A 26,464-nucleotide genomic window follows, 5' to 3' on the forward strand; every position below is an offset into this window, starting at 1 on the left:
CCGGTTCACTATATTTGGCATCGTCAGCTGATCTCCCGAGCATCTCCGGAAATATCCGAACATTAAACAGTTACAGTTCGCCATATATGGCAGATGCCTTGATTGGATGGAAGCTGTGATTGGTTGAATGTTGTTTACATGGATAGAATGTCTTGGAACTGGCGTGGGAAAGTGGCGCCAAGGCGGCGGGCTGCAATAGATCAAAGGCGATGGGCGGGGCGACAAAATAGTGGCCACATGCGTACACGGGTGCCACACGCGCTGCTCAGCTGAGTGTATATCGAATTCGGCAGCTTTTGGTGAGGCCCAAAAATGGGTTGCGCGCCTGACAAACGTATGAACGGCTGACATTCTGATTGTGAATGTTCGTTATTTTTCCAGTGTCCCAAAAATGTCCCAAAGTGATTTTTCAGTTGTCCCGGCCGAAATTTTAGTGGCCAGGGGACATCGGGACATCGTTAAGTTCGAGCCCTGTTTATCCCCTCAAGGAGTCCGTTTTTCAAAATGTTCCAGAGGTGGTTTATATTAGATGATGGCTCTGCGGCCCGTACTTTATCAGCTAGGTTATTTGCAAACTCTCTGAAGCCTTCCCAATTAGCCTTGGCATAAATAGGGACTTTGCGCGGGATTTGCCGCCGCCTCAGAGGTTTCACCTCCAACTCTGTGTACACAGCAAGATGGTCACTTATCCCGGGGATTACCTGAGTTCTGTTTATCTGTGCCGGGCGGTTTGTAAGTATGAGATCCAGGGTGTTTACACCGCGAGTTGGGTCTTCCACTATTTGGGTGAGGCCATTATCTTGCATTGAATCAGCAAATTGTCTGTGTTTTGCAGAATGACTGGTTCTGGGTTTCAATGTCTTATTCCCCCAATCCCAGCCTGGTAAGTTAAAGTCGCCACCAAGTAGGATTGGTAGCATTGAAACTGAGTAAAGTTACTATAGCTATGGATTAACTGTTAGAATTGTATTTTAGCATAGTTTGTGTATCTACTCTTGCTGTTTCTCTGCCTACATTAGCTAATGGACACTCCTCTGGCCAATGCTGCTACCGTATGATCTGCTTGGAGATTAAATACATTGTACCAGTTACAAGTGTTAAACAATAAAGTTATTATCATGAAAGTTCATGAGGTGTTCGTGAGTGTCTGTAAACTCGAGAAGGCTTAAATGGACTGTCTTCATACTTGATGAGACCTAGAAATGATTAGATTTTGGGCCTCCTCAGGTGGCTTGTTGTGGTACCGCAGCTGAACTTCCGTTTTTGATTATCTCATGATCCGGACGTGCTAGGGTCACGAAATTTGAATGGTAGGTAGGTCTTGTACAGGGAAGAAGTGACGTAGTAGGTTTGGGCCTTGCCATTTGAATTTTGCGTAATTCGAAGTCTATCGATGTGTTTAGCATATCTTATGCACAAATTAACAATAGATCGTGGCCGCTTTCTTGTAGAATTTAGTGTAAAGCGTGATCGGGACCTTCCCACTAATATAGTAATAAACAAAGTGAGAGGTTGACACATTATGCAATTAGGATTTCTACTTGAAATGTAGCATGCATTTAAGGGGAGTTTAGGTACTGTAGACAGTCAAGTTTTGAAGTCAATCATTGCAACAGTAACTACATACATTTATTTTATTTTCTTGGTTAACGGATTCGCCGCTTCATTTTTTTTTCTGATTTGCAAATAAAAATAAGAATTCAGAATCAACTGCAAAATGCTCATATTTTGCCGTGAACAGTTGAAAACAGTCCTTTTCATACTTCTTGTTACAGTTATTCCATCTTTCAATACAGTGGTATCATTAAAAGTTCAAAATTCATTGTCAGAATTTTGAACCAGCCTGGTGTGATGACTTCATGGCTCCTATCGTACCATTTTGGGCCATAATAGGATGCCTAGGCCTGTTTTTATTTTTTATTTTTATTTTTTTCGCCCGCCCCATTATTTTTTAGAAAAGTCCGTTAACCAAGAAATTAAATTGGTGTGGCCTTTAAAGGGCAGTCGTAAAAGAGATATTGTTAAAATGTACATGTAAATATATAAATGGTTTATTTGCAAATTGACATAAAACTAAGACAACATTGCAGCCTATAATAACAATGTATTGTACAAAAGACTGAATTACATAGCTTTAGGGAACAACAAAATATCATTAATATTTACAAACGTAGCCAAACTAAATAACAAGAATATACACAATTGGTAGTAAGGTGATTACACGGTAGACGAAGCACTGTTTAAGAGTTTTGACTTGTAGCAATGCCAACCTTCTGTTGGAAACTTCAGGGTCGTCTCATGTAGATCTAGTACTAGTAGTAGAGTTTGACAGTAATGTTTTGTGCTGGCAGACTTTATTTGATGAGCTTGAGACTAGGCCTCGGGCCTGGATTTTGGAGCAGGAGGTTTGAATAGCTGCAAGCTAAGTACGTTAACAGTGATAACAGAGTTTGAGTTTATATCACTGCTTGACAAAATACAATTCCTCTCTTCCCGTTTGTTCTATATTTCCAATTCTTGTCCCTGGGCTTTTAAGCCTGGAGGAGGAATTTCTGTCCCAGGGTTCAAACTTATATGCTTCAATTCTGTGTAGTAGACTTGTTGACTTACAAATTTGTCCGTCATCAGGCCTACTACGCTAACAGAGAGGGGCTTTGACGCTAGGTTTGGTTGATTGATGTATGTAGGCCTGTTATTTAAGTTAACTCACACATTATGTCACACTTTTTCAACACTTTGGACCCTTACACTGAAATTTCCCACCAAAAAATTTGAGACCTTCACTTAGGCCACACCAATTTGATTTCTTGGTTAACGGATTTTTAATTAAAGAAAAATAATGGAGCGGGCGGGCGAAAAAAAAATAAAAACAGGCCTAGTCATCCTATTATGGCCCAAAATGGTACGATAGGATCCAGCCATGAAGTCAACATACCACGCTGGTTCAAAACTTAATCAATGAATTTTGAACATTTAATGATACTAGTACCACTGCATTGAAAGATGGAATAACTGTAACAACTAGGAAGAAAAGAACTGTTTTAAACTGTTTAGGGCAAAATATGAGCATTTTGCACTTGATTCTGAATTTTTATTTTTATTTGCAAATCAGAAAAAAATGAAGCGGCCGAATCCGTTAACCAAGAAATTAAATTGGTGTGGCCTTAGTTAATTGTTTTAATTCTTGTCGGGAAATGTAATTGGCATCTTTACTTCCCCAAAATTGTCACTTTAGACCTGAACACTTGGTTGATGAATTGTGTAAAAACATTTTCGCCCAAATCCTGCCTGACAAAAAACACTAAGGATAATTGGGACCCTCAAGTAGATAATTAATTGGATTAAGGTTTTCCCGCCAAAAAACTTAGTATATGGGCATCCTGACCTTTGACCTTTACTCATTCTCTGAACACCTAGCCACCACACTTCTGCTTGCTACACCCAACCAACTCACACTGTTCCAATGCTTTGAACCTTTACGCTTAACTTCTCCAAACACTTTGTGATACTCATGCTATGTCAGACCAACCTTCCGAAATACTTAGTTACTTAAGTGAGACTTTTCTGCCAGAATGATTGTCGCTCTACTGGTCAGTCAATGCACAGAAGTTTGCTCCCCTGGGGATGTCTTTGCGGAGACACGGTGTTTCGACACACCAGCATTCCTGTGCAATTGACTGACCAGTAGAGCGACAATCATTCTGGCAGAAAAGTCTCACTCAAGTAACTAAGTGTTTCGGAAGGTTGGTCTGACATAGCATGAGTATCACAAAGTGTTTGGAGAAGTTAAGCGTAAAGGTGCAAAGCAAAAAATTGGAACAGTGTGAGTTGGTTGGGTGTAGCAAGCAGAGAAGTGTGGTGGCTAGGTGTTCAGAGAATGAGTAAAGGTCAAAGGTCAGGATGCCCATATACTAAGTTTTTTGGCGGGAAAACCTTAATCCAATTAATTATCTACTTGAGGATCCCACGTATGCTAAGTGTTTCTTGGCAGGCAGGATTTTGGCAAAAAATTCATCAAGCAAGTGTTCAGGTCCAAATTGACAATTTTGCAATGAATTCAGGATAACAATGTGGAATTCAAGTGGCCAATTACATTTTGCAACAACAGTGATCGGCTTCTCAAAAAAGGCATCCAGACCCTCAGAGTGGAGTGTTGTCTTGTGTTCAAGGTGGAAGAAGAGTGTGACTAAGTGTTTGGGAAAGTTGAATGGAAACGTGGAGCACAAGAAAGGGTGATGTACCGTGCAATTAAAACCAGAGTTAAAGGATGAAAGGCAAGTAGCCTGGGTGCCATCCTCCGTCGTTTTCGTCCGCTCCCTAATGTTGCTGGGCCGTGGCATTAGGGAGCGGGGAAAAAAACTACGAAGGATGGCACCCAGGCTAAAATGCAAGGAAAGGAGAATGTAAGTGAAGCATCGGAGCGCAGACAAGAGTGAGTGACGTACCGTGCAAGTTAGGGTGTGACTAAGGCCCCACTTCCACTACGGTAAAATTGTCCGGATCAACCCGAATTAATTCACTTTGATCCGGCTTGAAGCAGAAGCGAATCAATTCGGCTTGATCCGGACAATTTTACCGTAGTGGAATAGGGGCCTTCGACTGAAAAGTTGAGCGTGCAAAAGCAGAGGAAGATTTTAAGTGAAGAGTTTAAGTGGTTAGGGAATTTACTGGTAAGTGCAAAGGTCCAAAGCGTCAGGAAAAGGGTGATGTACCATGCAAGTTTGAGTGAAGGGTTTAGCAAAAGGGTGAAGAAAGATGTTGTAAGTAAAGGCAAGTAAAGATAAAGACAAGAAGTCCAGAATGTGAAGCATTTAAAGAGTTGTGAAAGTTAAGTGAGAAGTGTAAAAGAGAAATGAGCATGGTGGTCTGATATTCTTTTCTGTGGCTGGGCACATTCAGCAAAGTATCAAGTTACTTGAGACAATTTGGGGCTAGCTGTGAAATTTTTCAAAATAGTCTGGACAAGAGTTTTGTTAACTAGTGATTCTACAAAAAATTCCCTAAAACACAAATCTTTTTGTTCCAACAACAACATTAATTGGACGCTCCTTGATGTTTGAATTTGCAATAGCAATTTGAATTTGCAATATAGCATTTATGTCCACACCTAAATGACTGAATAGGTGTACTTTCCAGAGAACAGTTTATTTGTGCAAAAATTTCTTTCTGATACAAGGTAACGCTACATGTGAAAAATGGCATGAAGTTTTTCTGTACTTGTCTGCTAGTGGAACATGCATTTGGTTCAAATATGAGCCAAATTTAACCACCATGTAAGTTTGACAGTGAAGGTTACAAGTAAGTGGAAAAGGAAATTGTGCAAAGCAGAGTTAGAGGGTATAAGGATAGAAATGTATGCAGGTGTGTGTACTTGGTTGTGTTGCACAAATAAACTATACTCACAACCTGTGACCCATGTGTCTTTTCTCACTGCTTTACTGGTAAAAGTCTGGTCCTTTCTTCAGTATGTAGAGAATCCACCACAAGTCATATGAAGAGGAAAACAAAAGTCAGCACATACATTGTATGGGAGCAATTCACATCTTATAGTCAGAACTAGGATGTCATAATTACACTGCCTGCAACATACTTCTTTTCACTGGGGAATGTAACATAATTGTAAAAATCCAAACTTTCTTTTGTTCCAAAATTTATATCTTGGAAGAAATAAATAGTACCGGTAAGTTTCAATAAATTGTCTCACCTGTAAAATCTTTTCACTCTATGTCTTCAAGTCAACTGGATTGTTGAGCCTTCATCTAGTCAGGTTTTCTGGTTTGCACATTAGATGCCAGTCATCACCGGTTTCTCCCAGTCAGGACAGCTGACCCTCGGGACACACCTACTGATACAAGAGGATTGTTTTTGTGACAATAAGTGATAAAATTGTATAATCGAACTAATTCCAGAAAGTCCCCTGCAGTTCCAAAACAAGCTGCTAGGGGAACCAAACCTACACCACTTACATGTATTCCTGATGGGAAAAGCTACTAGTATCTGTCACCAAAAAGTCAAGACCATAGCATGTTCATGATCAGGACAAAAGATACAAAAACTGGATGTTCTGCTTCAGTACCAAGGTCATCCACCAGGAGGCCCATATTTGGCCTTGACCTTTGTCTTCCTAAGACTTATCAGCATACTAAATATCATCACAATCCATAAAGGTGTTATGAAGTTATGCCGACTACAACGTTGCAGAAACACACACTACAAAGTCTGTTCTCTTCAGACACACACACGGACAGACACGCCAAAAACAATACCTCCATTTTTCATGTAGGTAATTAGAAACGCGGTCGCTCTCTAATACAGAGCTAGGTCATTTCTTAGTACTGTAATTCTTACGGAATATAACTTGACATGTTCGTCCTATAGTTGCTAGGGGAGCCAAACAATTTGCTGGTTTACCTGCAACAATATGCAAAGTCGTCTTCACGCCACGCTACTCTTCCCAACACTGTCTCGCCATTTTGTCCTCTCCAAAAAAGAGTCCAAAATTCGCCCGGTCAGGAAATCCGCATTTTCTCTTCAAAACATCACCAGAACGGCACAAATCCACAGGGAAAACTCCCAAACATTCTGCTGCACACTTTATTAAAACATTCTAAAGACGAAAACTCTAAAAAGTACCCAAAAATTTGTTTTGAAAAAAAAATCAGCCCGAAGCACGATTTCAGCACAGGCGAGCCATTCCCCGATTCAAAATGGCCGTCGTCTGGATTATTACATTATCATAGTAGGGGACACAGGGCTCAGCAAAGAAAAAAACTTATAATATATAAAGCACTCTTTCGATTTTGAACGGATCATGCCAAACTTATTGTTGTTTTGAAGGAGGCGGGGAATAGTGGCTCGAGCCTTACTCCAATATATGCTTCCGCCAGATTTATCTCTGGGCTGGCATTCAACCCCGGCAGGTGGAATCTGGTTGATAAATGGTCATAATCAATATTGTTTAAACTGAATAATATAGTGTTTCACACTATTCGCCTGTACCAATATCTTGATCGGCAACATAATCGGGATGGTATTTCTAGGAGTTTTTTGTTTCTTTTGATGGGAAAATGTACCGCTATGGACTTGAAATTTTCCTGACCTCTCTGAAACTTTCCCAAGCCTGGTTGGGGTGCGGCGAAATGTTCTCTCAGCGGACAAACTCCCTTGGCATGCTTGTCTCTCTATTTCAGTATTTGGCCGATTTTTACTCTTTCCAGCCGCCTCCCTAAGCCCGGTAGAGGCTAGGTAACGTCCACATGGGCACATCGGCACACCACCTCTGTCTACTGTGGTATTTCCCAAACTTTCCTAAACTTTTACAGCACATTAAAAAGTTTTGAATAGGGTCCTGCCCATATTTATCTCAGGGGCGGTCACGAGAGGCTGAAACTTGAAGCTTTCTCCTGACTTGGAAAGGGACATTTGCATTTCTAGTCTACATGGTCCAACTTTGTTGACTTTTCTAGCTATACTGCACGCACTCTACAATTCGCAATCATTAGTTTTTAATGAATGTGCTTAATTAGGCTAGAGACAATCACGTCAAAGTTTGTCCTAACTCGTTCCATCACCGACCCCTACGCCACCGTCTTGCTTTGTGACATTTAAACTGTGATGACGTAAATGGTCACAAGAGGCGGGTCACCAGAGGCAACGCAAGGATGGAGACGTCCCCAGATGTCCTCATGTCCTGGTAGCCGGCGATTTTTCTGATCTTTCCTCAGTTTCCGAACTCAGATTCAACTTTTGTTTGTTTCTATTTAACTCCTTAATTCCTAGACTTGGACTTAAGGATTTTGGAAAGTATTGCCCTTAGGCGCTTGAGAACCCTTATATGCATCTGCAAATCCGGAAACCTATTCTTGCCTCACAGCTCAACAGCGACATCTGTCCGAAAAGCAACGAATTGCAGATCAATAACAACAGGATTGACATGTGCCATTTTCCAGGTCAGCTATCTACTTATCCAACTACTGCTTTAGTTTTTCCACGAAAGAAACTCATCCTTGTTGTATCACTTTAAAAGTAGTTTCAAGTTTATGAATACTTTCCCCTTCCTTGAATTTATAGTTGTTATATTGAGGAAAATTACTAGTATATTCAGCAATGACTAACACACGCACACTCCGCCCCCCCCCACTGTAGACAACAAATGATGATACAGCAATAGTGATGCATACCTAAACCCACATTTAGGTTCAGGTCCGGATTCAAGTCCAGAGGTTTAGGTTCAGTTCCGGACTTGTAAGTCCGGACCTAAACCCATGGCATATACAAAATTGCATGTTGGCAACCTTGCAATGTTGTCTGAGTGAAACTTTGGCCACATAACATGGAGGCCGGTATTTGACAATGCCCGATGGCAATGTTTTCTTCATTTTGCAGCAAAGATTTTGCAATCTACGGAAGGTTTTAGGTGGTTTGGAAAAAAAGGGGTATGTAAAATGGTATTTTATGGTAATAAGTCCGGACTCGGTTCTTGACTTTTAGGTTTTTTTGGACTTGAACCTAAACATTCTTTTAAGTCCAGATCCAAGTCCAGTGAACCGGTATGCACCACTATACAGCAATAAAGTAGAACCTACTATAATCTTCTACTATCAAGTGAATGGAGTTACTGCTGTTTTCCACAAGTTTTGCAGTTTTACTACAATGCAGTGATCAGATGGCATTTCAGCACCAAGGAAAGTTAGTAATGATTTAGTTCCCTACTGTGCCAGGAATACTGAGGAAGCTCGCTGTTTTATTTCTACTTGCAGATGGGGTTGCTGCAGGGAATATCTCATTTGGCCACAGCAAGTAAATTTCATGGATGCCTCCTTCCGCAAACTCCAAATCTTGTGCGATAGGGCGATAAAAAAATTGAATTTTCTTCTTTTCCTTTGATTTGATTTTATTGTTTGCACATTATCAAGACGGACAATAATAATATAAAAACAATGATAAAACAGGTGCAGGAGGAGGGGAGAAGCATGGCGTGCTTATACTAGGCCCTCCTCCTCTAAACTATACAAAATTAAATATAATTAATAAATGGAAATAATACAATAGAAAATGGAAATAATACAATAAGGATAATGACATAATGTATGGTATAAGTTAATGACAATGAAAATAAGGTAATGATAATAATTGGTATGAGTTATAATAGGAGAAAACACTAAATAAAACTACTACAGGGGGCTAGGTTCGTTAATCAGATGGTTTTTCAAAGCTTGTTTAAGTGAGAGAAGAGACAAGGTAGGATTCTTTAGGGCTGGAGTTAGTTTATTCCATAAGGTGACACCTTTGTATCTAACCGACTTTTCCTTTGGAATCAACTTTGTCATTCTACGACATTAGTATTGTTTACAAATGTTATTTTTTTGGCAATTAACGGCATATATTTGCTCATTTTGCAGGTGTCTTGTGTGATTTACAGTATAGACAAAAATTCATGCGAGGCACGGATGTCATCCATGTAATCAAATCAACATGGCCCAATGTGGAGGATGATGAAGGTTATGAACAGGAATACAGCCCAAATTTCTTTGGCAATGGAGGCATACCTTACCAATATCCCTGCCTGAGAGAATATACCTGTAATGCTTCCTTGTGAAAAAAAGAGAAACAAACACACTGCGATTGGTTGTAAACGATTTATTCATCTCTCAAAATCCCGGCGTAACATTTCCAAAAATGACAACCATGCATGCAGTTTGAACATCGTGTGTTGATGATTTTTTTCTTTCAGATGTCGACGAAATAATTATCATCTTTAAGAGCAACATGTCATCAGACAACAACCAGAGAGTGTTTGCCGTGCATTTGGCATCGCACGTTTCTTTCTTCCTGATACTACTGTCTGCCGCTTCCAGAACTATCCTATCATGCGTACGACCACATTGGGGTCAAAGTTTACCAGCAATTCACATGCGTTACTCTATTACCCATCATTCAATTTAATTATCATGTTTAAGATAGCTGAATAGGATAGAAAGAACATTGAAAACGCTACAGGTTACAATGATAATATCATGCACGCTGAAAGGAATATTGCACCATGTGATTACAAGGTTCCCCTAAATACTTTTAAAATTGTACACACTAACTACCATCTAACCTAAGTTTTTTGTAGAAGAAAATTCATTGATAAGGAGGGCTGGCAGGTTCTTCTCATATTTATTGCTTGGCGGTTTAATGTCAATTAGTTCCTTTCTTTAGATTTTGTTCGAAAGCTCGCTTTATAGTCGCTTTCACGTGGGATTAGTACAGACAAGGAGGTGACAAGATGTTGGTTTTTTAACTCCACACAGCTCTTACATGCACATTTGCCTACGAACCAGCTCTTTCTATGACGGCAAAATGTATCTACCGTACAGTTTCCACGCTGCCTGTAATCCTTCTGGTGGTTATATAATGATAGACTTCAGTCGCTAACATTATGCAGACAAACGTATGCAAAGGTGTTGATCAGCACACATTATGAAAGACTGACTGCAGGTAAGCATCTAGACCTTTTGCGACGATCACTGTTCAGCACTACTCTTCCAACAGAGTGCTACACAGTTATCAAGGCGCTCGCACTTGTCCCATATCGTTTCTGTAACATTACATCGAACCGCTGTTCATGGGCAACAATAGAAACATTTTACTACGCCTAATAGTCGAACTAGCTTCTTACAAGGTAATGAGTTATACAGTAGGTTGACAGTATCATTGGTCATTAAGTTGCCGGTCAAACTTACTGCAGAATACAAAATCTCACAACAGCTTATGCTCTGCAGTTAGTTCAAATGATTGGAACATCAGGTATAGTTGTTAGCCAGTGTAGCTAGCTCTCTACTCTCTACAGTTGTTATTTTCTACAAATACGGCAGACATTCTTTGCTCTTTAGGTACACACACCAACATTGACGCCACTATCTTATTTACAGGTTTTATCCATTATCATGTTATACTTACATCTATTGAGGGATGTCGCGTGATGATCAAGAAGTGAGATGATTGAGGGAGTCACTACCAGGAGTCGTATGGATGGGAAGGGTGATGTTCAACTATTTTGAGATAGAATCACGTGATAATCTGTTTCCAAACTTTTCCATATTTTTGCTCCTGACATGTTTGGTCAGTCAGTTTGTAAAAGCCTCGGTCACCACAAAACCAGGCAGTTTGCTTGTGTCCATCCATTCCAACATAACGTAATTCTATCCCTTGCCATTTGCTTGGTACATTGTGGATATACATTGGAGATTAAGCATTAAGCAATTCTATTAATGCCTCAAAGAAATTGATTCCAGCAAGGATGGGAAAGTAATCTAAGTTACATGGGGCGTTTTTATCGCATTACATACAATACGAATGATTTGTCGGTGCAATCTTGTCATTTGTTTCATACACTAATCTATGGCTATGGTTAGTTTTCTCATGTTTCTAGAGTATAGGTACCTCTATCTACAAGGACAGTGTATCATATCCAGTCATTCCATTCTACCCCAAGCCCTTCCAGTCCATATGAAACATACGAAGTTCCTTTCACTTCCCCCATCTATATAAATATCAATAGCTATTATTACAGAAGTTGAACAATTGTTAAGCCATTTTGAGCTGCTGCAAAGTCTGTTGACACTGTAGCCATTCTTAATCTTCTAAAGTTGTTGCCCAGCATTTTAGAATATAGTAAGCTAGGTGACGTTTTTAACAACGGTCAAACTGTGAACTTGTAGAGTAAGTTAATCAAGCAACCTCACTTGTTTGTCATTCTATTCCCGCTAGAAGCGTGGCAACTTATGACGGGCCTCGGGCAGTATCGCGTGAACGTCACGTGAATGTCACACGCAGCAATGCGCTGTATGTGTGAGCTGGGGTGCATGTCTGCCAGCCACGCATGCAATCTACAGTTCCGCGTCACAGAGGAGCATGGCAAGTTCGTCCTTGCTCAGCCTGCCATCCTTGTCAATGTCACAGATTTTCAACAACAGTTCCTTGTTCTCTTCAAGTACTTTGGCGTCCAACTCCTGTCAAAACAAACAACAATCAATCTTTTGTATATACACAACATTGAAACAGTACCAAATGTCTACATAATTGCTAAAATAATAATAGTGTATTTTCAAACATGCACAACTCACATAGACTATCTGGCATAAGCTTTCTTGAATTATCAATTGGTAGTAATGTTTTATCGTGACCACAACTTTTAGGACTAGCAAACATTATTTCATCACAAATACCTGGAGCATGTAAGTTAGACCTGCATCTGTAAGTAACAGCTGTGTCCATAATATCACCAGGGTCCATAATATCGCCACCTTGAGAAACAGTGTGCTTTAAGATATTTTTACTGTAACATACTTTTGGTATGCACTCCTTCACACATCAAATGTACATACCTAGGGTATGTTGCAGTAAAAATATCTTTAAACACACTATTTCTCAAGGTGGCGATATTATGGACCCTGGTGATATTATGGACACAGATGTTATATGCATATGATTTTCACATATCAAAAGCCTCCTTGTTGTATTGAATGATCAAGATATTCTGTTTTGTTGGCACTAAATTGCTTCCAATAGACTGACAAAAATGTAGATGATGGCAGTTCAGCACCATGTATTTTGATCAAATTATGCTATGACGCCCTACAGTTTTGTCTTCTTAGGATCCTGAAAATTGATTCATGGATATGATAAAGATATCATGTATTTTCTAAAAACATAGATGATGGCCAAAATGTAGATGATGGCAGTTCAGCACCATGTATTTTGATCAAATTATGCTATGAGGCCCTAAAGTTTTGTCTTCTTAGGATCCTGAAGATTGATTCATGGATATGATAAAGATATCATGTATTTTCTAAAAATATAGATGATGGCCAAAATGTAAACGATGGCAGTTCAGCACCATGTATTTTGATCAAATTATGCTATGAGGCCTTGCAGTTTTTGTCTTCTTAGGATCCTGAAAATTGATTCATGGAAAACATAGAGATATCATGTACTTTCTAAAATTGTAGATGATGGCTGAAATGTAGACAATGGCAGTTCAGCACCATGTATTTTGATCAGGTTATGCTATGAGGCCCTAAAGTTTTGTCTTCTTAGGATCCTGAAGATTGTATCATGGATATGATAAAGATATCATGTATTTTCTAAAAACATAGATGATGGCCAAAATGTAGATGATGGCGGTTCAGCACCATGTATTTTGATCAAATTATGTTATGAGGCCCTAAAGTTTTGTCTTCTTAGGATCCTGAAAATTTATTCATGGATAGCATAGAAATATCATGTATTTTCTAAAATTGTAGATGATGGCCAAAATGTAGATGATGGCAGTTCAGCACCATGTATTTTGATCAAATTATGTTATGAGGCCCTAAAGTTTTGTCTTCTTAGGATCCTGAAGATTGTATCATGGATATGATAAAGATATCATGTATTTTCTAAAAACATAGATGATGGCCAAAATGTAGATGATGGCAGTTCAGCACCATGTATTTTGATCAGATTATGTTATGAGTCCCTACAGTTTTGTCTTCTTAGGATCCTGAAAATTGATTCATGGATAGCATAGAGATATCATGTATTTTCTAAATGGCCAAAATGTAGATGATGGCATTTCAGCACCATGAATTTTGATCAAATTATGCTATGATGAGGCCCTAAAGTTTTGTCTTCTTAAGATCCTGAAGATTGTATCATGGATATGATAAAGATATCATGTATTTTCTAAAAACATAGATGATGGCCAAAATGTAGATGATGGCAGTTCAGCACCATGTATTTTGATCAGGTTATGCTATGAGGCCCTGCATTTTTTGTCTTCTTAGGGTCTTGGAAATCACTGATATCATAAAGATATCATACCTTTCACACTTTGATTGTGATGTATTTTGGCCAGCTTATAAATAATATTTGACATATCCTTGATGCCCAAGGCAAAATATTTTCTTCATGATGAAGTTACAGTCTTTTCAAGAAAAAACATGAATGTCTTAGGGTGTTTGTATTTATCTTCACGTAGGTACAGCATTCAGTATCATATCATTCCATTCTCCACAATACTAGTACAATCCATTAGGCCACACCGATTTAATTTTATGGATGACATCCTCTGAAGACCCCCAAACTAGTGCGCGCGGGCGAAAAAATAAAAATCCGGCCAAAAATAAAAATGCTACAAAACCACAGGAATACAAACCTGGTATTTTGGATTTGGCGCATTACATAGCGACGTATACGACAGGCCGACACATGCTGGCTTTTTGCGGAATATATGAATCGACACTGCTGTACGTATGTACTGAGTTCTTGAGTCTTGGAGCTTCGGTAGCCTGGCTGCCGTCAACCAGAGTTATCACCACCATGCACTACCCAGGCCTAAAGCCAGGCCAGAGCCTCGGGATACGTGATTTTTTTTTTTTTGAGATCGGGCGAAAATCAATGCGCGCGCGGATGTCATCCATAAAATTAAATTGGCGTGGCCTTATCTATGTTGACTTCTGCAATGCCAGTTGTATACCTGACACAAAGGTTATGCCTGAGTGAAATAACCGACACTTGTGACATCGAAGATTGGGCTTCTGCAAATTTCAATAAAGCACCCCTTACTTACTCTCCACCCCGCCTAACGTGAAATAAGGCAACACCACTTTAATTTGTTGGTTCACGGATTTGCCTGCTTCATCTTTTTTTATGATTAAACAAAAATTCTGTTCCAGAATCAACTGAAAAAAAATGCTCATATTTTTCCCTGAATAGCTAAAGACAGTCCTTTTCTTCCTAGTTCTTACAGTTTTTCCATCTACCAATGCAGTGGTTTCATTAAAAGTTCAAAATTCCTTGTTTAAATTTTGAACCAGCCTGTCATGTTGACATCATGGCTCCTATCATAGCATTTGGAGGCTATAATAGGATGCCTAGACCTGGGGGGTTTTTTTGCCCTGTTGCTTCATATTTTTTTCTGAAAAAACATCAGAGAACCAACAAATCAAATTGGTGTGGCCTAAGACCTCTTCTTTAAAATGTAATTGATTTTTTGCCTTTGGCAGCTAAGAAACAGGTACGGGAACACGACACGTAAGACAAGTAGGAATCAAAATAGTTTCTGAAAGAAAGTGGCGGGGTTGGTTATTGAGTTAGTCTGGTGTCCCGTTTTTAGTTGTGTCTCCATGCAGGCAACACACACAAACACAGCGACACACAAGCAAAGGAATAAGCGTTAAGGTATTACCTTGTTTGTCAATCGTGCCTTTAATTTCTGGAGCCAACCCAGCAGGCCCTTGGCAAAAAGAAAACGATTCAGTCTTAAAAAGTCTCCAAGGAACCAACAATTCAAAGAAATCACTGAATTCAGCCTAGAATTGTCTTTATAGAGCCAAATGGATAGGGCTATAGTGTAGTTCTTAATACTGGTATAAGTCTCTTCTACTGGACAGTTCATGCAATTGTGACAACACCTAGTGCATGCTGTTAGTTGTTTGCTTATGTTGTGACATGTCTCTGTCTCATAACAATTACGGTCCATACTGGAGAAGACAAAAAGCAGCAAAGTTTTTTAGCAACTGGATCAGGAAAATTGCTGGGATATAAGTTAGCATCAGCCTTGTGGTGATATCACTTAGATTTGATATTTTTTAAATAGTTATTTATTGTAACCGTCGATTCAAAACACACCTTTCTTTTGCATGGGAATGCAGTTGAGCAGAATCTAGCTATCAAAAAGTTTTTTATTTGAAAAATGTATTGAGTGCATCCTTGTGTAAGTTGAAAACCTGCAGGACACATGTTTATTTTCATGTGACTTCTGCAGTTCTGTATAAAATAGCAAGGGTTTTCATTTTGCAAAGACTGCAGAGCAAAATCTTTTAACTTGTGTCAAGTAGTCTGCTCACAGTATGAACCGTAATTCTTATCCTTTAACTCTATTTGACATGCAACAGTGATTGAAGTTCTGCTCTCGTCTACATTTCTACAGTTTTGTAAAAAAGAAAAGAAAGAAGAACAAAACGGAGCAGATTCGATGGCATTTCCCACAAGCTATGGCATTTTGGCAGATCGAGGAGGGTGCGATACCTTTATAAAGCCAAGTGAATCATTTCCAAGCCAGTCTGCCTGCTGTGGAATAGGCACCAAACACAATAGATATGAATGGCAAGCCGCGGTAAGTGTTATTATGCAGGGGGGGTTGTGAGACAGAGCTTGAGGGGCCATGTCTATGACGACACACTGAGCATGCCATCTAGAGCTTCTCTACGTTTGTTATTGATCCTAGTGATCGGGGGCTCGGGCGGTGCTACAGTAGGAAACAAAGGGCTGGGGTTACCTCAACAGAAAGAGTCTGTGGTAAGTGGGAGGTCTGTTGAAAAGATAAGATACCAAGACAAGTTGTGATACACTCCGGCAGACCACTGGACATCGATGGCACACACAAACCAGAGCTCGTAGACACAACACAACCACCAAAGAGCAACGTCACACATGGATATATCTACTGAGGAAGACCAGAGTGACTGGTCGAAAGCTCTAGGTGAGAGAACTTTTTTGTGTTGGACCAAAAGTTTTAACTTTAAACAGGTAACTAACAACACAGATGAACTTTCCTGATTGGATATATTTTTGTATGGTGATATTAGAGCCGGATGCATAATAGATTTCTGAACAATGTGAGAAAATGACATTTCAGTAAATTGTCTGGCTGCTCTTTGTAGTAGAGTTGTTCTCATATGATGCTATACATCACAAGACAATAATACATGAGAAAAAAGAAGAAGCAATAATTTAGACAAGATATGATGGACCAGTCCCTCCAGGTAATGATTACAGACTTGTAATATCAGCTTGTGCATTCTTAATTATAAAAGTATTGCTAAAGGGAGGTTGATACAAGTGTTACACATTACTTTTCATATGAAAGTCTGTCTGACAGAATATATCATTCACTTTCTTGAAAGAAAACTTTGACATAACTTTGCACATAAAAGTGCACTATTTAAAATGAGACTGGTCCACTAAGTACAACAATGTAACAGCACAGTGTATCAAAGATGAGATTTAGAAAGTGCGATCCTCTCAAGTTGAGTAACTGGTGCAGCATTCCTCTTGTACACATGGGATGTGGATTGGTCTAAGTGTGTGGGGGGAGGCAGTGTGACATAGTAAAGACTGAAACTGTTAGAAACATTTATTCTGTAAGAAAAGAAACATTTAACACACACGGACAACACGAAAGAGAAACAGAAAAGAGTGTTAGATCAACATATAACTCGAGCAACTTCAAAGACACAAGATACCTAACTAAGTACAAGACAGACAACAAGACACAAATAAAGTATCAATAGTGTAAGACATGATTTGTATGCACATGTTCATGTTGTAATGATTGTAACTCATCAATCAAATACATTAATTAGAAACTTTGCTTAGAATCTGTGTTGGATTAATTTCTTTTATAACCATCTATTGAAAAATATTTTGATTAGTGTGTAGTGTTTGGGTTGGATATGGGATACTAGTAGTAGTACATGTATCTTGTGAATGCTGTGTGATTCCTAGACAATTGTATGAATCGACATTGTTCTTAAACTGAATGTTTAAGATTAGGAACATGATGCAGCATTTTAATGCAATTCGAAAACGGCAACAGTGGCCATATTTTGCAATGTGCACTTCTGCCTTTAACCGATAGACGACGCTGCATGAAACTTACGTCTTTTTCGCCATGCTCCATCAGGTCCTTCAGAAGCCCACACAGTTCACTGTCTTCAATAGTGCCGCTCTTATCCTGCAAGAATGTCAAGTTAGGGATTCCGATTAAAATTTAATATCCGGGAATAGTTTCATCAGATCAGCTCTTTTTACACAATTTATCGAGTGTTTTATTCACAGCCGACGTTTCGGTGACCATCTGATACCTTCCTCAGGGCAATTCTGACTGGTTCACATTGCACTGCAGCACAGGTGTCGCTGCTACAGATGCATTCCCAAACGTACAATATTGACATATCTACACATATACATGTACGTGCACGGTTACAGGGAACTGTATCTAAAATTTATTATACCAGCAATAACGTTACAATTCATCGCATGAGAGGGGGGGGGGGAAGATGCAATATACTAAGATCGGGCCGAAACAAACGCCATTGAACAGAGACTGTGGGCATTGCAGGCTTTCTGACACTACGACTCGTTACACATTGGTCACATTTCCACAAGATCACGTGGTGCAACTAATGAGTCATTCCGCATGAAGAAGGCAAGAGCGACATTTGAAAATTTGACTTACAGTGAGCATAAAGATGTTTATAATTTTTAATGCCCATATACTACTGTACTAAAATCACTTTTTGGACAGCCCCTCTCTAATGCTTAGGTCATATTTCCAAACCGGGGCCCGGCCGGGCTGTTTGTATGAACAGAAAATTAACAATTCATATCAACAATATACAGAAATGGTGCCCATGATTATTATTAAAAACTTTACTGTGTTTTGTTGCCGTTTTTAGCGTACTTTTCGTTCTCAAAAGCTGGACCGGGCCCCGTGTGGGAATTGTGACCTCAGCACAACTATTTCAACTATTTCTCTATTTCAAATAAACATTCTGACCTACATTTTGTTTGTTAAATCTTACCTTGTCGTAGTGAGCGAAGATTTTGTCGAACTCTTCGCGGCTCACCCTTGACCCCTATGGAAAAGATACAGCATTTATGTACGATCTTCCACTGTCGTCGCAAAATGCGCTTCTTTGCAAGGCCTATGTGACCAGCCCACACTTGAATCTCCCACCCACCAAACTACAAAAACTACGCGCTCAAAAGTTACAAGATGATGATAGCTTAGAGTGAGACTACTTTATTTCTAAAGGAGCTTTGCAGTTGTCTCGAAATGTCAGTACTTTTATTTGTTTGATTGTGTGAGGAAGAAAGCAGGGAGGAGGGAGGGAGTTCTTACCTCGAACTGTTGAGAGGGAAAGACATACGAAAAATGGTAAACATTATTCTCAATTCTGTCATAACATGCAGTTTCCACAAGGCTGATTAGGGCCTTGATAATCTTATCTGTTTTACGCAGATGATTGGCATTTGTCTATAAACTAAAATGATCAAGGCACGCAGTTATTTTCTTTCTGTCTCCTTAGTAACAACGTATTTGGAGTACGTCGAGTAGATACTTTTCATGCATAGGCAAAAAATTGGAACTCATCGCTGCCACGGTTTACTGACGCATCTAACAACAGCGTTGACTCAGTCATTCCAGTAACATTGTAGCTTAGGCTGCTTGACTACGAAAATCTAGGTTATCCACTAGGGAGCAGTCCACATTGCTGTTTCCGGCCACAACGCTTTTCAGGCGTTTACATGTATAGGAGCTTATCATAGTATTAACAAAATACTGCCAGATACAGCAAGCAAGACACGAGCACAACTGAACAGACATCGAAAGCAGGACGCATGCAAAATTGGAGACATGAGCAATGGACAGATAATGTAGTAAGCATTTGTGTATATCTCAGATAGGTCAGGTAAAGAGTTCCTCCCAGGGAAGCATACTCACGATCTATGTACATGAACAGCGTGAGGGGGAGAAAAAATGGTGTCGATGAATCGTGAGACACAGACGCATGGCACGACAAACAACACGTATGTTACGCCAAAAATCAATTACTCAAGCAACTGAATATGATTTTGGAAACGGTCAGACGCTTCAGCTAGTATCCACTAGCTTTCGTCAGTGACTGAGAGACCAGAAGAGAAATGCAGGTTTATAAGCACACAAACTTTTGATTGATATGCAACTTATAAACCTGCATTTCTCCTCTGGTCTCTCAGTCACTGACAAAAGCTAGTGGATACTAGCTGAAACGTCTGACCGTTTCCAACATCATATCTAGTTGCACGAGTAACTGCTTTTTGGCGTATCTTATTACCTGGATGTCTAACCTTCATCGACGTAACATGTATGTTATACTTGCCCGCTGAGTTAGCCCACAGCTTGTGCTTGAGATCCAAATACACACTACGACATTCTGTTCATATTGAATGTCCAACGACTTTTTTGGCTCTCCGATTCTGAAAATATTCCTTTTTTGCACTGTTCAGTTTCCATTGACATGTACATGAATCAAACTTCGTCACAAAATGGCTGTTTCAAAAACCAGACTCTGCATCATCTAACACAACGTACTTAGATTGGACAACGTCTCAGTGTGTAGATAGGGATACATCATTCTATAGATATGATTTGCTGCGTGTCCTTGCAACTTGCGATCTTCCGTTAACACTGGAAGTTTGATTTCCTTTCAGTGTCGCAGATAAACTCCATTCTTTATCTTAAATGGGCATCGGGTTCTGTCACACACAGGTCAGTGCCCCCGTGTGATATAGACTGTCTGGTGCTACAGTGTTCCATGACGAATCGTCGGTAGGAATGCACCTGACAAGTTTTCGCGCCACTCTGTCCAGTGTCATTGGTCATACGCAATCTCAGCAGACAGTCTTAGGCCAGAGCAAGTAATTTCTATGGATGACATCAGCGCGCGCAATGATTTTCGCCTGATTTTGGAAAAAAAACAAGAAATTTCGTTGCCCTATGTCAGTCGTCAACATGCCGAAATAGATATCTGTTGCCATGCCGGAATGTAGATGGCAGATAAATACGAAGAGAGGAGACAAGACAAGGCTCTGATTTAATGTTCTGTCTTTTACTTTAATTGATGCAATGGCGTATTTCATTTCTTTATATGTGATGGTAGCTGTGTACATGTGATATTCCCACCGAACGAAATCATTTGTGCAATAATTGAAAACTTTTATTTTTAGTGAGAAACTCATGTTGTAATAGTTGGCAGTAAACAATATAGATATCATGTGTTGATCAACAAGGTTTACGATGACAAAAACTGAAAATGTAGAAATCTTGTTTTTTTTGGCCCGCCTTGTTTTGTTTTTGCCCTATCGCATTAGATTTGGAGTCTGCGGAGGATGTCATCCATAAAATTTACTTGCTGTGGCCTTATGTGTCTCATGCGGGGATGGGGGTTAATAGTGTTGAAGAAAAGCCCACCAAGCATGACGGGGGCGACAGGACCAGAGGCAAAATGTCTCACAAAGAGAGAACAACACGATGCATCACGAACAACCACAGTCAAAGATCAAGAGAACTGATGTGACGCCATACTACCATTTCTACAGTTAGCTGGCTCTAGTAGACCAGACGATACTCTTCTACAGCAAGGAAAAGATCTTGAAGAAAATTAAGCTGTTCTCCAACTCAAAAAGAAATTAACTCATCAGGAAGACTGAGTGATTCAGTCGAAATTTTGAGTTGGAGAACAGTTTAAGTTTTTCATAACTCATCAGCTTGATCACCCAAGTGCTTGGGTCATAAAACTGATGAAGACTGTCCGATTCAGTCGAAAATTTCTGGTGAGTTAATTTCTCGTTGAGTTGGAGAACAGTTTAATTTTCTTCATGTATTTTACCAACTCATATGAACTTTTATGCAAGGAAAACATCTGTTTTGGGGGGTTCAAACATTGTCGTAAGACTTCATTGTACATATGTTGCATAGATAAAGGCACTGAGAAGCTTTGGCCAATAAGTGAAGTCCTTACACTTCATCGATGGCAGTTCTTCATAGGTTCTTCAGATTTTCAGTAGACGTTTTTTTATATACTCTTGACACTTTTTTGGGTTGTCTTCAGCAAACGTTGACGTGTTAAAGTTTAGGTGATGTCTTACAAAAATAGACATTGGAGACAAGCTGTAGACGACATATTAGAAATGGTAGTATAGCCACAGGGTTTAGAACACGTTTAATACAGGAACATCGGCTCACCTGAAATTGCGTGAGGAAGTTCTCTTTGACAGGGAGCAGCCTGCAGAAAGGAAGAACGTGAATAAACTTACAATATTGGGTGGCTATAATATATATATGCTTTAATCACATGATATGGCATAACAACAGTAAGTATACGTTTAGTGGGACATCAGTAGGTACCCAAACTTTTATGATATATATACTAGATACTTTCAAAGACAGCCTTCTTTTTCTTCAGCAAAAAGATTTCCTTCTTGATTTGTCATCCTTTGTCAGACACTTAACATTTCTGAGCTCGTGTAGTTGGGTGTGGGTATACGTGGAAAATTTCAATAGGTTTTGTTTTTAATTTTTGCCTGCTACAAGCAAGAGCCGACAGCATTCGAACACAAGGGGGGTGATAAGAAACGGGGAATGTACACTTATAGACAAACACATCATACAAACTTTGACAGTTCCTTTAGGTCCAGTTTGCCATCCTCATTGGTGTCGAATATCTTCAGCTGCGAGAGAATACATTCACCCTGGAGTCAACTACCAATCTCCGCTGACTAATCTACTAACTAGGTTGGTTATGGTTAGCGAGTTAACGAACGGAGGGTAGAAAAGGTTTGGGATACGAACTGTGCCATTTCTTTCAGCTCCAGTTTCCTGTCATTGTTGGAGTCAAACATCTTCAACTGTAGAGGGGGAAACATTAGTGGGGTTAGTTTGGTTAGTCCAGGGCGTTAGTAGTGTGAGGAGGCCACATACACATTTTTATCTAGCAGACGACGTGCCAAACTACTAAGGCCACACCAATTTCATTTGTTGGTTTCCGGATTTTTTTAAGAAAAAAATATGAAGCGACATGGCGAAAAAAATAAAAATAAAAACAGGTCTAGGCATCTTCTTATAGCCCTAAATGCTACGATAGGAGCCATGAAGTCAACACAAAAGGCTGGGTTGATATCTAAACAATGAATTTTGAACTTTTAATCAAACCATTGCATTGATAGATGGAAAAACTGTAACAACTATATATAGGAAGAAAAGGACTTTCCTCAACTGTTGGGACCAAAATATGAGCATATTTGAATTGATTCAGAACCAGAAATTTTGCAAATCAGAAAAAAATGGAGAGGCGAATCCGACAACCAACAAATTAAATTGGTGTGGCCTAACCAATGCAGCAAAGGGATTTTGAGTTGCAGCTGTGGACATGCGGACACAAACTGATTACAAAACTCCGTCCGTTGTCACTGACTGATCACTTTAAAGAAATAAAAAGGGGCCTAGATACGAAAATTTATATTATGTAGTCTCTGTTACAAGGACTGCTTGCAAGCTAGAGTGGGACATTTCAATAGTTTGAGGTGACAACATTTAATCACACATTTCTTTCCGTATTGATTGATGTTGTTATGTGTGTGTTATTAAGAACCCAGTTATGTATTAAACATCTTGAAATATATTAATTTCATTATTATACGTATGGGAATGGTAATATCGAAGGGAAACGTGGGATAGTAAAGTAGGACACCAAGTTATTATGACAAGTATGGGCATCTTATTATCGAAATTAAAAGAAATCTTTAGACTATATTTAACTGTACAGAAGTAACGTAATAACATTATGCGCTATTTTTCATGACACACGTCTAATATTTTCATACAATTTAACATTATATGTGTAATTACACATTATATGTGACGTGCAATAGCTTGTACGTAATAGCTTGTGCAATGTCTTCTAGAAACAATTTAAGCACTAGTGCCACCTACTGTGCGTTCAGGCATATAAAGGTTTGTACATGAACATATACAGCGTGCAAAATACCTGGTTGCCAAAATTTTACTTGGGGCAACCTATTTTTGAACCCAGGTAGCCCAGTGTGCTACCTGAATACCCCCCCCCCCAAATCATGCCCACTTGGCTTGCACCACTGTATCCGGTAGATGCTTTTTAATTTTAGGTATTAAGTTAACTAAAGGCTGTTAGAAATATTGTCAAAGGCTTATGTATGTAACATTTCTTAATTTAAGGAAAGTAGTGACGTATAGGTGGGGCAACATAAAATTCTGAGGGGCAACCTAAATTTTGCCCACTGGGCAACCTGGTTCAAAAAAGTATTTTGTACACTGATATATATAGCTCTATATCTGTACATCGTTGACAGTACTTACGATGGTTTCCACATATTCGGCTAGTTTATCCTCGGTGACGTCTTTCCCAGCCTTCGATAGCAGGTCTGTTAAGAAACTCTGTTGGAAAGGATGCAATATCAAGAGTTGTTGTAAATTCAATTTTCTCCTTCTAGTAGTGTTTACATTTTGTCTTTCAATTTCACATGCAACATTTTGGAGATGTGCCTGGTGTACGGTATCCTCAATGTCAAACTATCACCGGACTTGTTATTGTTACCTTGATATAAAATAGATAAGTCAATGCTTGTTTTAATAGTGTGTCGATTAGGTAAGAAGAGATCGTGTGCTTACTCTTAATTCCTCGCTCTCGATATATCCGCTGCAGTCGGCGTCATACTTCCGCCAGATCTGTAAGAAGCGAGCAATGTATTATATACATGCACGTACTGAACATCAAGCATCATATGTAGATGAACAGTGCTTGTACACTTCATCACTTGCTAAAATAGCATTGCGGACAGTTTTTTCCCTTATAATTTCATATTATGCCTTCGTATACTGCAACTTTCGTGTCCTTGTGGCTTGTGTGAAGAACTGCCTTTTGTCTCATTGCTGAACGAAATGGATAAACAGAAAACAGAGAATCCGCTCAATACGCCTGAAGACCTGGAACAGCGGGTAACCCTAAAACATAGGCCTGACCACCGTCGTATGTCGGCTGCAGCTGGGTTCAACTGCTCAAACGATTGTTCATCTTATTTACCGGATGGCTTGTGTAAAGTACTGCCTTTTGTCCCATTGCTGAAGGAAGTGGAGAAACAGAAAACAGAGAATCCGCTCAATAAGCCCTAAGACCTGGCACAGCGGATAACCCTAAAACATAGGCCTGACCACCGTCGTATGGCGGCTGCAGCTGGGTTCAACTGCTCAAACGATTGTTCATCTTATTTACCGGAAGCCGTCCAAAGGTTATCAAGAGTACAGGAGGCAGTTTCCCTAATTTGCCCATTCATCATCGAGATGATGCAAAAGATAAGATTCTCCAGCTAGGCTCACAGGTTGCTGTCATGAACACCAATGAGCCTCTAGAGCTGCAGGACATACTAGTACTCTGTTTAATGAAAATGAATGGACAAGCTTATAGGAAAGAATATATAACTATCCACTCAAGAATGTGAAAGATCTTGGTTGGGGAGATCTCCACCCTACAGAAGTAAGATGGCGGACAGTACGGAGAGGACGTCTTGTTCATGCAGGTCACGTCTGCACATCACTCTTAACCAATCGATGCAGCGCCGGGGTGCCCAAATATTGTGTGTCCTGTCGGTGTATCAATCAAGCCGGGAATTACAGGTAAACCCGGAGGAAATAAACACATTTTCAAGCCATCTCTCCGGCGCGAAGGTGGCTATAAAAACATCTATTAAATCGTCGACGATTTAGGGTTCAATTGCAACACGCCAAATCCTGGAAGACGCCGTGCGGCAGTGAAATGTGACGTTGGTGAAGATGAGGAATTGGTCGTGAATTACAGATCATCTTCCGCCCGAACATTTCAACATAGCCTGCCGGAGAGAAGAGTGATCATGATCGTATCCAGTCGGAACTCAGCAATCTCGAAAAAAGGAAAAATAATTTTCCTCACAGAAAAAAAAAGTTAAAATTAGAACGAATTTAAAGTTGCCCTCTTTCTCACTAACGTCATTACTCCATAATGTAGAGGTAACGGTGTACCAAAACCTGTTTTCTACGATATCCACTGTAAGAAACAGGGGAAACAGATAAAAACCCTTCTGGTCCCGGGCCGGGGTTCGAACCCACGACCTCCCGTGCACCAGAGCTTCATAACCAGACGCTCCAACTGCTCCGCTAAAAGGTCTAGACCCGTTTGCCGAATCTGTTGGTAGCGCCTATAAACCCCCCACTGTTACAGTTTCAGTTTGTATCAAACCACACTGATGACTTGAATCTCGTATTTGTGGCAACAGTGGACACAAATGATATAGACGTAAGAGTAATGACGACACAGAAGTTATCTACACTGAAATAGCCTTCATACTTATGAGGATTTGTATGCGTAACCGCTATATCAAACCAAATCATTATCAGCTAAAGAGGGGCTAAAGAGAGGGTTTAAATTACTGTCTTCAGACTGCAAACGGCATGTACCAAAATGTGGTACATCAAAGATATAGATGAAGATTACAACAGCTATCAATGGTCCAGGCTATGAATGCAATTAACTTCTTCGTTGACACTAAATAACTAACTTCAAGCAAATTAATTGCGTAGACATTGTGACAATAGTTAGGCACACTTTTCACCCCAGGTGCAATGACCGTTTTCTTTGCGTTTGCTGCGAAGCTGTAGAGAAACTACGTCTTTTTTTCTCTCTTGACAGATTATATCTCGATCAAGGCATTCTCGTAAGACCCTCATATTACTTCTGTAAGTCACCGAGAGGAGGAGGACAGACGAAAATGCCAAGCGCTATCGCCGTTCTTCCAGGCGCCCCTCCCCCCCCCCCACCACAAA

The 26,464-nt window shown here is 39.7% G+C and overlaps 2 protein-coding genes across 8 annotated transcripts in view; both read right to left on the reverse strand.

Moving 5' to 3' along the window:
• Positions 1–903, reverse strand: part of LOC109473420 — a 2,142-nt gene extending 1,239 nt beyond the window's left edge. Inside the window, exon 1 of the mRNA XM_019773281.1 lies at positions 519–903. Within this exon, the coding sequence (XP_019628840.1) occupies positions 519–806 (288 nt within the window). The 5' untranslated portion in view covers positions 807–903. The remainder of the gene's footprint in view (positions 1–518) is intronic.
• A 9,911-nt stretch (positions 904–10,814) lies between these two features.
• The window catches only part of LOC109473896 (calbindin-32-like), a 42,142-nt gene continuing 26,492 nt past the window's right edge, over positions 10,815–26,464 (reverse strand). For 2 of the 7 annotated variants that reach the window (XM_019774033.1, XM_019774031.1), the window contains 11 exons: positions 24,281–24,337; positions 23,969–24,046; positions 22,427–22,482; positions 21,821–21,860; positions 19,538–19,540; positions 18,935–18,940; positions 18,615–18,668; positions 17,690–17,764; positions 16,057–16,098; positions 15,215–15,262; positions 10,815–11,996 (listed from right to left, as the gene is read on the reverse strand). In XM_019774033.1, coding sequence (XP_019629592.1) covers positions 11,874–11,996; positions 15,215–15,262; positions 16,057–16,098; positions 17,690–17,764; positions 18,615–18,668; positions 18,935–18,940; positions 19,538–19,540; positions 21,821–21,860; positions 22,427–22,482; positions 23,969–24,046; positions 24,281–24,337 — 582 coding nt within the window. In that variant the 3' untranslated portion in view covers positions 10,815–11,873. Of the gene's footprint in view, positions 11,997–15,214; positions 15,263–16,056; positions 16,099–16,306; positions 16,340–17,689; positions 17,765–18,614; positions 18,669–18,934; positions 18,941–19,537; positions 19,541–21,820; positions 21,861–22,249; positions 22,306–22,426; positions 22,483–23,968; positions 24,047–24,280; positions 24,338–26,464 lie in introns of all 7 variants that reach the window. The other 5 variants (XM_019774032.1, XM_019774034.1, XM_019774036.1 and 2 more) reach the window with 5 other exon arrangements.

The sequence above is a fragment of the Branchiostoma belcheri genome, unplaced genomic scaffold (assembly GCF_001625305.1).
Source record: "Branchiostoma belcheri isolate BF01 breed outbred unplaced genomic scaffold, Haploidv18h27 scaffold3, whole genome shotgun sequence".
NCBI lineage: Eukaryota > Metazoa > Chordata > Leptocardii > Amphioxiformes > Branchiostomatidae > Branchiostoma > Branchiostoma belcheri.